Source organism: Bombina bombina, chromosome 5 (genome assembly GCF_027579735.1).
Source record: "Bombina bombina isolate aBomBom1 chromosome 5, aBomBom1.pri, whole genome shotgun sequence".
In the NCBI taxonomy this organism is placed as follows: domain Eukaryota; kingdom Metazoa; phylum Chordata; class Amphibia; order Anura; family Bombinatoridae; genus Bombina; species Bombina bombina.
Window position 1 is genome coordinate 513,043,807 of NC_069503.1, and position 13,344 is coordinate 513,057,150.

At 39.0% G+C, this 13,344-nt stretch overlaps 1 protein-coding gene across 1 annotated transcript in view; it reads left to right on the forward strand.

Moving 5' to 3' along the window:
- The first annotated feature begins 2,240 nt into the window (after nt 1–2,240).
- The window catches only part of FKBP9 (FKBP prolyl isomerase 9), a 47,393-nt gene continuing 36,289 nt past the window's right edge, over nt 2,241–13,344 (forward strand). Inside the window, exons 1-2 of the mRNA XM_053714428.1 lie at nt 2,241–2,677; nt 7,870–8,015. Coding sequence (XP_053570403.1) covers nt 2,418–2,677; nt 7,870–8,015 — 406 coding nt within the window. The 5' untranslated portion in view covers nt 2,241–2,417. The remainder of the gene's footprint in view (nt 2,678–7,869; nt 8,016–13,344) is intronic.

Consider the following 13,344-nt stretch of genomic DNA (forward strand, 5'->3'; position numbering starts at 1 on the left):
GGGTTTTGACATCACTTTTTGTTCACCGCTGGACTTCAGGAACCATGAGTACCAACCTGGGGGTTAGACAGGTTTTTTTTAAAAAATTTTGGGGGATTTGTTTTTTTTAGATTAGGGTTACTTAAAGTGCTGAATGCCCTTTTAAGGGCAGCAAAAGAGCTGAATGACCAGCCCTTTTCAGGGCAATGGGTAGTTTAGGTTTTTTAGTGTTAGGTTTATTTATTTTGAGGGGTTTGGTGGGTGGTGGGTTTTACTGTTAGGGGGGACTTAGATTTTTCTGTAACTGCAAAAGAGTTGTTTAACTTAGGGCAATGCCCTACAAAAAGCCCTTTTAAGGGCTATTGGTAGTTTAGCATTAGATTAGGGAGTGTTTTTATTTTTGAGGGGCTTTTTTATTTTCATAGGGATTAGGTTGAATTTTTTTATTCTGGATGTGTTTTTTTTTCTGTAGTTCTATTTTTTTTTTTGTATTTACAAGACATAGACTGCCCTCTGGGCAGGCTTACCAACAAGTAATGATAATGAAAAGCAAATAAAAAAAATAATTATGTGAATATGCTAGTTATTATTCAAACAAAATAAATATTCAATGAGGTATACACAACATTTACCATCACTTTAATGTTCTTTCCCTGGCATACACACAAGGCTTTAAATGCATGAATTACTTATGTATTACACCAGAAATATTAAAACAAATTGACTGCTTCAATAATTTTGGCTCACTCAACAGCTTACCATATCAGGACCTATAGATACAGCTATTTTTTTCAGGAGTCAATACTACTCCTCTTGCACTAAAATATTAGGTATTAAAAAATGTTTTAGAGGATATTTTTTCATGTTTGCCCCTCTAATGTAATATAGGGTCAAAACAAGCCAGAATGTTTATAAGTGGAGCAAATCACATCTGTAAATAAATCATATTTCATATGGTGCCACAGATAATGGGTGCCTATAAAATATATATATATAATTTATTTACATATATGCATTTCCTGGTTACTATTTTTATATAGAAATTCAATTTGGGTTAAACGAATCAATAATTATATATATTAACTGTTCTTGAGAGATTTTTGTCTTGTCATTATTTGGGTGGGATCTAAATTGTATTTTTTGCTATAACATCCAGCACTTACTATAACCAGTTTGAGTGAAGGAAACAGTTCAGTGACTCCCCCTCTCCCAGTAAGTAAAACCCCCATACTCCGTGCCAACAGTACAGCCACGTAGGATACGCAGTGTGATTCTTCTCATCAGCAGAGCTCTAGCAGATTTCATAAGAGCAAACACTTTCTCAAAATAAAGTTCACATGTTTACATTTTAAAAGTGTAATTTTTCAATCAGGGGAAAAAAAGCACAAAATTTAAACATTTTCTCTATCTCAAAATCTTTACATCAGGGCGGAGATGTATCGCCTTCTTCCCATGATGCCTGCCCCCTCCCTTTCTTTTACATGCCTTGGGGCCCTGGTTATACAGGATTGGTCAAATTATTTTGCAGGATTTATTTTCCACGTGTGCATACTTTTTAGTATCTGGAAAAGAAAATATCTGTTTCAGACACTTTGTTCCTCCTCCTTCCCCCTAAACAAGACCCCCCTATAAACGATCGTCTATTATTATATTTTATTATAAACACATATCATTTGCTGTATAATTTCCTCATCGCTTTGACTGGCACCGTAAATAAACAGAAACACAGGCTGACTACTGGGCTATTACAAGTATTAAATGCACACATTTATTTGCACATCTGTAAATGTAATATTACGCTTTTCTTTTTGCAATCAGTTGCTTTCAAATGACGAGTGTAACTTTTGTATACAACATTTCTGCGACAGAAAATAAATACCAATGGATTTGTTACCTAAGTGAAAACTGGTCGGAATGTGAAAACCACAATTGTTCAACACCTATGTGCCACCCCGCCACTGATGCACATTTGTCAAATTGTGTATTTCAAACCAGTATTGCATAGGGAACAATCGGTTATGGTCTTTAAGACACAAAAGCTGTTTCTTTATGATTACACAGAGGTCACACATTATTGTATGTGCATTTTTTTTATTTTTTTTTAAGCAAATCACTGTTCGCGGACTTCCCATTCTCACTTCCCATGCTATGTCATGCCTGCCTGTACAAGCTGTAACATAGTTTTCTAAGTATGTCTCCCCATAGGCCTTTCTGTTGACACTGGCCCCAGGCCGCCTGTGTTTTACTATGAGTACAGTATAGAGGACCCTCGGTGCACTATACACACATCTGCAAAGTTACAATACTTAGTATTGCTGGTACCTCCCCTTTCTGTCTGTCTCCAGCCTCCCATCACTGTGTGATCAGTTTCCCCTCTTGCACTGCCACTTTCCCCCTATAGCCCTATCTGGCACTAGTCCTGGTGACTGCACATCGGCATGCGCCTTATCAAGAAATCTGGGCCCCGTAGACTAGTTCTTCCCGTCATGACGTTCAGCCGGTGGCCAGTGCTTGCCCTGCAGGCCGCTTTCTTGGTCAGTTTCGTGACGTGCAATGATGCTCCACCGGTTCCCGGTGACCAGCTGCACATAGACAAGAGCTGGGTGCCCGAGCTCTGTCCACGTAGCGTTAAAGAGGGGGACTATGTGCGGTACCACTACCACGGAACCTTCCCGGACGGAACCAAGTTTGACTCCAGGTAGGACAGTAGTAAAGGGGAGCCACGAGTTACCGTTGTTCTTATGTGCAACAAAATCAGTGTGTTCCTGTGGAACAACTGCAGAAGTCTTGTAGCTTACACTTATAAATCATTTACCTCTGACTGCTAAATGTTCTAATGGAATTCATGATTCTTCAGTATAAAAACGATCCTTTTCGCTCACTGAATTATAGAATCACAGACCAGTTGGCATTGTTATTAATTGAAACAAAATGGCAACATCAACCAAACTTTTCTTCTGCAAGTTAGTGAGGGGGGAATGAGCAGACTACATAGCAGATTTCCTCTGTGTGATGCAAATGGAGAGAACCCAATGTGGATGGGTAACTAAAGTACACAGGGAGTCTATTTGTATTAATAATCACACGTTGTAGAAACCTGATATTAAATGATTTATCGATTTTCACCAATATATGTAATATATCCCTTGATGGAAAATAATTTATTATATGTCACTGCCTACCTGTACCCCAAGTCAAATGGTAAATGGATGCCACTGGCCTATGTATTAGAATATCTTCAGTATCTAGATATCCATTCATTCTGCCATTCGACTTAGCTGAGTGAAATAATTCATTCTGCCATTCATTCATTTGACTTAGCTGAGTGAAATAGCAGTCACTCACTTTAAACCTACCTTACTCCAGTGTAATACTTTATTTCTTGGCCTATCAGATTGTCTTTTGTAACTGCTCATTAAGAATTTTCATTATTCATTCAAGGGATAGAAAGGTCAAAATTGAAATGTGCATGTGTGTATGTATGCTGTTAAAAAACAGTCTTAACTATTAAAAGAAGCATTTTTGCTAATGGAAGTATAGTGCTTTTTGTAATAGTTATGACTGTTTTTCACCAGCATATGCACATATGGTGTGGCTGTGAGGGCCCAGTGGACCAGTATTTAACCCTTTAATGACAGGGTCACAATGTCTACATCGGAACAACATTCTGATGTAGACAAATTGAAATCCCGCGACTGAGCACGCTATCGCGAGATTTCAATTATTGGATCGGGTCAGAGAGATGTCCCTATGATGCTAGGCACGCCCTCCAGACCGCATTCACATCCAGGAAAGCGCCGTGGGCTGCAGGACAGCCAAACGGCTATGACGTATTTCCGTTTGCACCCAATACAGCGCCATAATGGCGGTAAAAGGTTAAGCTCAGAGAGCTGGCTGTGGTGTGTATAGTGTATGTGAAGACTTAATTTGTGTCTTACAAGGCCCTGCTGACTATCTGAGATGATGTTGTGTTTGACTACTGGTACTCAATCTCAAACCCTCACAGCATATGTGTGTTTGCGTCTGAAAAATAATAAATTTACTAGAAGTAATTTTTGCTTATGGAAGTATATTGAAAAAATGCTTTCATATAAAATTGAAATTTACCCACACACATTTCAATTTTGACCTTTTTATCCCTTTCAATTTTTATGTTTGCTCTATTTTATCATGTTTGCAATACTGTATGGAAATCCCTTCATCTATTACAGGGCTTAAAGGGCTATTAAACCCAAACATTTTCTTTCATGATTCAGATAGAGAATACAATTTTAAACAACTTTCTAATTTACTTCTATTATCTAATTTGCTGCAACCTTTAGATATTCTTTGTTAAAGAAACAGCAATGCACATTGGTGAGCCAATCACATGAGGCATCTATGTGTAACCACCAATCAGAAGCTACTGAGCCTATCTAGATATGCTTTTCAGGAAAGAATATAAAAAGATTTAAGCAAATTAGACAATAGAAGTAAATTAGAAAGTTGTTCAAAATGGTATTCTCTTTCTGAATCATAAATGAAAAAATGTGGGTTGAATGTCCCTTTAACAAATACATTTAAAATGTAGGCATTAGCAAGAATACTTTTTATGAGTCATGGTTACCTTGTGCCTGAAATTTGCCAGGTGCTGGTTTATAAGTGTGTAGACCTGAGCCATTCACCTTATAATATTCCTTGTTCTCCTTTTCCTTTTTTACGTTGTGGGTCGATATAAAAATATATTTAAAATGTATGTTTGGTTAAAAGAATAGGCCATGTTAAAGGGCCATTATAGTATATAAAATACATGTTCTAATCCGTTAGAGCATGTCCTTTTAAGACTATTGACTACTGTGTGTTTAACCCCGCTAAAGGGGTTAAACACACAGTAGAAATACTGCTTAGGACTCGCAGAGCACTGTTGACCGAGAGCAGAAAACGATACTAATCCAATCAGCAGCGCTAGTTCCACATCTGATTCAAACAACTAGCGCTGCAGATTGGATCTGTAGCTTGGTCTCCTAAGTATGTCTCCCCATGCTTATGTGTAGTTGAAACACTTTGCAATATACGTTCATGATTTATTTTGTCTCATTTTCCTGTAATTTAACTCAGAAAAATGTTGGTTTTCTAAATTCCATTGAGTTTCTATAAATTATTAGGTGCTGCCATGTTTTAACTTAACTTTTCCATTATCTGTTTTTCATGCTGAGGACTATTAGTGACAGATATAAAACAGGCTGTATGGAACATAGGATTATCTAAAATGGTTTGCAAACAGTTTTGTTTGCATAGAGATAAATCGAAAACTAGTTTAAACATGGCAGTGTTCATTACTTTATGAAGACTAAAGAACTTTATAGAAAGTAAACCTTTACACTTTCAATATTTAAACAACAAATCTAAAACTATATACATCTAACAATTATTGTAAGGTTGATATTTTGAATACATCAGTATGTCTAGTAGGTACTTACTGTTTGACATCCCTTTAAAGGAACAGTAAACTCAAAAAAACTTTCAGGATTAAAATAGGGCATGTCATTTTAAACAACTTTCCAATTTACTTTTATTACCAATTTTGCTTTGTTCTATTGGTATTCTTAGTTGAAAGCTAAATCTAGGAGGTTCATGTGCTAATATCTTAGACCTTGAAGGCCGCCTCTAATCTGGAAGCATTTTGACAGTTTTTCACCACTAGAGGGTGTTAATTCATGTGTTTCATATAGATAACATTGAGCTCAGGCACGTGAAGCTCCTAGGAGTCAGCACTGATTGGCTAAAAATGCAAGTCTGTCAAAAGAACTGAAATAAGGGGGCAGTTTGCAGAGGCATATATACAAGGTAATCACAGAGGTAAAACATATATTATTATAACTGTGTTGGGTATGCAAAATTGGGGAATGAGTAATAAAGGGATTATCTACCTTTTTAAACAACAAAAATTCTGGTGTTTACTGTCCCTTTAAGCTTTTCACTCTAGAAATGTATACCTGGTATATGGCCATATCTATGTGCTATCCTGACACTTTATAGGACACACAGGGGTATATTTTTGATCTAATTTTTTAAGAAATGTAATAAGAGTGAATGTAGCTCCAAACTTGCATCTGCAGGCAGTATAGTCTTTATTAAAGGCAAGCTGAAACCTGATGCTTGCAGTTCATCCACGTTGCCACATGTGCCTGTGACTTACAGATATAGGTGTTGCTTATTTCAAGGCTGCTTTGTTATGCAGTAAATTCTCTCAGAGACATGTGAAACATTAGCTCAACAAAAATGTACATTAGCATGTTTAAAAAAGTCAGTTCACTATGAAAATAATCAAAAACATACCTCCTACAAAGCAGTTCTGAAATGAGCTGTTGCATGACTAAACAATTTAAAGCTTCTTATGACATCAACATTGCAGCTGCAGTTAGTGGTTTTAATTTGAGGCTAAAGAGGAGCAAACATTTAGCCTTCTAATAGTTATGGGCCCTACTTTTGTAATTATTGGCAAATAAATGTACATTTGGCTATTTTCATGGTGTTCAAATATCCCTGGAAACTTTCACATATTTATTCAATGATATATTAATGTGTGTGTATATTTGTGTGTGTGTATATATATATATATATTGCAAAATACATTACAAATGTCTATAATCTATATATACTGTAATACAAATAAAGAAATACTTTTCTGATGTCTACAGATCTAATTTATTCTGAAAATTATGAGCTTTCCGATTCCTGTTTAAAGGGGAAACTTACCACTGCTATAGTCAACACAGTCATTGGTTGCACTCTCTAGTAACCCATTTATAAATGTCCCTAATTGGCTGCAGCAGAGATGGAAACCTAGGTTACAACATGGTGGTGCCCAATTGCTTTATGGAGATAAACAAGTTACACTTATTGTTTCAGCAACTAATATAAATGAAAAAAAAATAGTCTGTGTATTATTCTCAGGTCAATCTTTGTTTTGAATCCATCACTCTACCTTCCATTTATTTAGTGCTTAAAGGGAGAGAAAAGACAAATTTAATGATTCCGATTGCAATTTTAAACAACTTTGCAATTTACTTGTATTATCAAATGTGCTCTGTTCTCTTGATTTCATTTGTTAAAAGAATATGTACCTATGCTCAGTAGCAACAATCTTTCTCTTGTTATTGGCTCAACAGATGTTTTCAGAGTTTCCTAGTAGTGCATTGCTTCTTCTTCAAAAAAGGATTTCAAGAGAATGAAGCAAATTTGATAATAGAAGTAATTTGTAAAATTGTTTCAAATTGTATGCTCTGTCTGCATCATGAAAGAAAAAAATTGGGTTTCATGTCCCTTTAACCTTTGACAGTTGAAAACTGCTTGTCCTGCATGAAGAACTAAACCAATGCTGGGCATAAAAAAAAACCCTTGCCACTCCAACAGAACTCCAATTCTACTACCCTCCCCCTTGTGGCATACACTGGCACAACTGTTTATTATTTCTGCTGGCAGCCGCTAATTCATGTGGCAGCACTCTTCTAGTTTTACCTCAACTTCCTTTTAGTTCTGCCCATTGAATTTATTAAAGGGAGACAATGTAACCTGTCATAGGTGACCAGGGTCATCACTTTTGTGTGTGTTACAGGCAATCAGAAGTTTAAATTACTGCTGTTATTTTCTATCTTTCAGTACCTTTGTATTTTTCATTCAGAACTTTAGCTACAGTCGGGTAGCTTGGTTGGTGCATTTACAATTCGCTGTGACTTTTTGCAAATTTAATAAAATAGGGATTCTGAAAAAATATGTAATGCATAGACACATCATAAGTAGGGAGACCTAACATATTTTCTTAGTTAAAGAAATGTTTAATTTAGCCATCTAAAAAGAAAAGTATTACAGTACAAATGTATTGATTAATCCATACTGCTTTTTCTGCAGCTATGACCGAGGGTCAACTTACAATGTGTTTGTTGGAAAAGGACAGATCATTGCAGGAATGGACAAAGCCCTTATTGGAATGTGTGTTAATGAGAGACGACTGGTAAAAATTCCACCAAGTCTTGCCTACGGGAGTGAAGGAGTAGGTAAGTAATCTCTTGACTTTTCTTCTTGCTTAGATGTCTGGAGGGACAACAAAATATTAAACAGTTCTAGTTTTCAGGCCTGATTTAGTTTGGTTTATGTCTCTTTAATCCCTTTGGTACCAGGAATTTCAGAGGAAAAACTTTCCCAAAGCACTGGAGAAATTTTAGCAGTTTTGCTGTCACTTCATTTAAAAAGAAATACAGCCTTTGTTTTTATTTACCTATAAAAAACATATAAATATATTTTTTAAGTAGACAATCAAAGGTATTGATCTAGGCCCATTTCATGCCACCATTGCGCCACCAAATGCGATCATATATATAAAAAAAAAAAAACTTGTTAACTCTTTCACAAACTTTTGGTTTCTCACTGAAATTATTTACACACTGCTTGTGCAGTAATAACACAAATGATTGTAAAAGCTTCTCTGGGATCCCTTTTGTTCAGCAATAGCAGACATGCATTGCTTTTTGGTAATTAAAAGTCTGCAAAGTGCAGCTGCGCACCACACTACTAAAATTTCCGGTAGTGAAGGGGATTATTAGTTAGCTGGTAAGTGTAATAGTATTGTAGTGTAGGGATTAACCTCCCATCTGACATCTCCCACCTTCCTGGTCTCTTCCAAACAGTTGTCTCCCCCATCCACACTCCTCACCACTATCTTAGGTACTGACAGACAGTCTGCCAGTATGCAGTTTAGGGCTTTGTTTGTTTTTTTATTTTATTTTTTTTGCAGTGTAGTGATCCCTCCCACCTCCCTGTCTACCAGTACCCAGTGTATTGTGTGTTTTTGTTTTATTTATTAATACTTTTTTTCTCTTGTTAAGTGTATCCAGTCCACGGATCATCCATTACTTGTGGGATATATTCCCTTCCCAACAGGAAGTTGCAAGAGGATCACCCACAGCAGAGCTGCTATATAGCTCCTCCCCTCACATGTCATATCCAGTCATTCTCTTGCAACCCTCAACATAGATGGAGGTCGTGAGAGGAGTGTGGTGTTTTATACTTAATTAATTCTTCAATCAAAAGTTTGTTATTTTAAATGGCACCGGAGTGTGCTGTTTTTTCTCAGGCAGTATTTGGAAGAAGAATCTGCCTGCGTTTTCTATGATCTTAGCAGAAGTAACTAAGATCCACTGGCTGTTCTCGCACATTCTGAGGAGTGGGGTAACTTCAGAAAGGGAATGGCGTGCGGGGTCTCCTGCAACTAAGGTATGTGCAGTAAAATATTTTTCTAAGGAATGGAATTGACTAAGAAAATACTGCTGATACCGAAGTAATGTAAGTAAAGCCTTAAATGCAGTAAAAGTGACTGGTATCAGGCTTATTAATGTATGTGCAGTAAAATAATTTTCTAAGGAATGGAATTTGACTAAGAAAATGCTGCTAATACTGAAGTAAAGTAGTAAAGCCTTAAATGCAGTAGAAGCGACTGGTATCAGGCTTATCAATAAGAGATACATACTCTTTAAAAAAGGATGTTTAAAACGTTTGCTGGCATGTTTAATCGTTTTTTTTTTAGGTACATTGGTGATAAAACTTATTAGGGCATAATTTTTTCCACATGGCTGACTTATTTTCTGCATAGAAACAACAGTTAACTGAGGCTTCCCACTGTTGTAATAAGAGTGGGAGGGGCCTATTTTAGCGCTTTTTTGCTCAGTAAAAATTCAGAGTCAGTCTTCCTGCTTCTTCCTGCATGATCCAGGACGTCTCTAGAGAGCTCAAGGGACTTCAAAAGTCATTTTGAGGGAGGTAATCAGTCACAGCAGACCTGTGACAGTGTGTTTGACTGTGTTAAAAACGTTTTTTTCTCTATTGATTATCCGTTTTGGGTATTAAGGGGTTAATCATCCATTTGCAAGTGGGTGCAATGCTCTGCTAGCTTAATACATTTACTGTGAAAATTTGGTTGCTGTAACTGATTTGGTTCATTGTTATTTCAACTTGAGACAGGTTTTGTGCTTCTTAAAGGCGCAGTAGCGTTTTTTATATTGCTTGTAAACTTATTTTAAAGTGTTTTCCAAGCTTGCTAGTCTCATTGCTAGTCTGTTTAAACATGTCTGACACAGATGAATCTGTTTGTTCATTATGTTTGAAGGCCAGTGTGGAGCCCCATAGAAATAGAAATCTAAATTACTTAATATTCCTTTCAAGGGGCAGACCTTATTCGGGCCCGGCTTGAAAGAAATTATTGCTGACATTACTGGAGGTAAGGGTCATACCCTTCCTCAGGACAGGGCTAAATCAGAGGCCAAACAGTCTAATTTTCGTGCCTTTCGAAATTTCAAGGCAGGAGCAGCATCAACTTCCTCCGCTCCAAAACAGGAAGGAACTGTTGCTCGTTACAGACAGGCCTGGAAAACTAACCAGTCCTGGAACAAGGGCAAGCAGGCCAGAAAACCTACTACTGCCCCTAAGACAGCATGAAGGAACGGCCCCCTATCCGGAAACGGATCTAGTGGGGGGCAGACTTTCTCTCTTCACCCAGGCGTGGGCAAGAGATGTCCAGGATCCCTGGGCGTTGGAGATCATATCTCAGGGATATCTTCTGGACTTCAAGGCTTCTCCTCCTCGAGGGAGATTCCATCTATCAAGGTTATCAGAAAACCAGTTAAAGAAAGAGGCATTCCTACGCTGTGTACAAGACCTCCTAGTAATGGGGGTGATCCACCCTGTTCCGCGGACCGAACAAGGGCAGGGATTTTACTTAAATCTGTTTGTGGTTCCCAAGAAAGAGGGAACCTTCAGACCAATCTTGGACCTAAAGATCTTAAACAAATTCCTAAGAGTTCCATCATTCAAAATGGAAACTATTCGAACCATCCTACCCATGATCCAAGAGGGTCAGTACATGACCACAGTGGACTTAAAGGATGCCTACCTTCACATACCGATTCACAAAGATCATTATCGGTACCTAAGATTTGCCTTTCTAGACAGGCATTACCAGTTTGTGGCTCTTCCCTTCGGGTTAGCTACGGCCCCGAGAATCTTTACAAAGGTTCTGGGCTCACTTCTGGCGGTTCTAAGACCGCGAGGCATAGCGGTGGCTCCGTATCTAGACGACATCCTGATACAGGCGTCAAGCTTTCAAATTGCCAAGTCTCATACAGAGATAGTTCTGGCATTTCTGAGGTCGCATGGGTGGAAAATGAACGTGGAAAAGAGTTCTCTATCACCACTCACAAGAGTCTCCTTCCTAGGGACAATTATAGATTCTGTAGAGATGAAAATTTACCTGACGGAGTCCAGGTTATCAAAACTTCTAAATGCTTGCCGTGTCCTTCATTCCATTCCACGCCCGTCAGTGGCTCAGTGCATGGAAGTAATCGGCTTAATGGTAGCGGCAATGGACATAGTGCCATTTGCACGCCTGCATCTCAGACTGCTGCAATTATGCATGCTAAGTCAGTGGAATGGGGATTACTCAGATTTGTCCCCTCTACTAAATCTGGATCGAGAGACCAGAGATTCTCTTCTCTGGTGGCTTTCTCTGGTCCATCTGTCCAAGGGCATGACCTTTCGCAGGCCAGATTGGACGATTGTAACAACAGATGCCAGCCTTCTAGGTTGGGGCGCAGTCTGAAACTCCCTGAAGGCTCAGGGATCGTGGACTCAGGAGGAGAAACTCCTCCTAATAAATATTCTGGAGTTAAGAGCAATATTCAATGCTCTTCTAGCTTGGCCTCAGTTAGCAACACTAAGGTTCATCAGATTTCAGTCGGACAACATCACGACTGTGGCTTACATCAACCATCAAGGGGGAACCAGGAGTTCCCTAGCGATGTTAGAAGTCTCAAAGATAATTCGCTGGGCAGAGTCTCACTCTTGCCACCTGTCAGCGATCCATATCCCAGGCGTGGAGAACTGGGAGGCGGACTTTCTAAGTCGCCAGACTTTTTATCCGGGGAAGTGGGAACTTCATCCGGAGGTGTTCGCTCAACTGATTCATCGTTGGGGCAAACCAGAACTGGATCTCATGGCGTCTCGCCAGAACGCCAAGCTTCCTCTTTATGGATCCAGGTCCAGAGACCCGGGAGCGGCGCTGATAGATGCCCTAGCAGCCCCTTGGGTTTTCAACATGGCTTATGTGTTTCCACCGTTTCCGCTGCTGCCTCGACTGATTGCCAAGATCAAACAGGAGAGAGCATCAGTGATTCTGATAGCGCCTGCGTAGCCACGCAGGACCTGGTATGCAGACCTAGTGGACATGTCGTCCTGTCCACCATGGTCTCTGCCCCTGAGGCAGGACCTTCTAATACAAGGTCCTTTCAACCATCCAAATCTAATTTCTCTGAAGCTGACTGCATGGAGATTGAACGCTTGATCCTATCAAAGCGTGGCTTCTCAGAGTCAGTTATTGATACCTTAATACAGGCACGGAAGCCTGTTACCAGAAAAATCTACCATAAGATATGGCGTAAATACTTATATTGGTGCGAATCCAAGAGTTACTCATGGAGTAAGATTAGGATTCCTAGGATATTGTCCTTTCTACAAGAGGGTTTGGAAAAGGGCTTATCTGCTAGTTCGTTAAAGGGACAGATTTCTGCTCTGTCTATTCTTTTGCACAAGCGTCTGGCAGAAGTTCCAGACGTCCAGGTTTTTTGTCAGGCTTTGGCCAGGATTAAGCCTGTGTTTAAAACTGTTGCTCCTCCGTGGAGCTTAAACTTGGTTCTTAAAGTTCTTCAAGGTGTTCCGTTTGAACCCCTTCATTCCATTGATATTAAGCTTTTATCTTGGAAAGTTCTGTTTTTGATGGCTATTTCCTCGGCTCGAAGAGTCTCTGAGCTATCTGCCTTACATTGTGATTCTCCTTATCTGATTTTCCATTCAGACAAGGTAGTTCTGCGTACTAAACCTGGGTTTTTACCTAAGGTAGTTTCTAACAGGAATATCAATCAAGAGATTGTTGTCCCATCATTGTGCCCTAATCCTTCTTCAAAGAAGGAACGTCTTTTGCATAATCTGGACGTAGTCCGTGCCCTGAAGTTCTACTTACAGGCAACTAAAGATTTTCGTCAAACTTCTTCCCTGTTTGTCGTTTACTCTGGACAGAGGAGAGGTCAAAAAGCTTCGGCAACCTCTCTCTCCTTTTGGCTTCGTAGCATAATACACTTAGCCTATGAGACTGCTGGACAGCAGCCCCCTGAAAGAATTACAGCTCATTCTACTAGAGCTGTGGCTTCCACCTGGGCCTTTAAGAATGAGGCCTCTGTTGAACAGATTTGCAAGGCTGCGACTTGGTCTTCGCTTCACACCTTTTCAAAATTTTACAAATTTGACACTTTTGCTTCTTCGGAGGCTGTTTTTGGGAGAAAG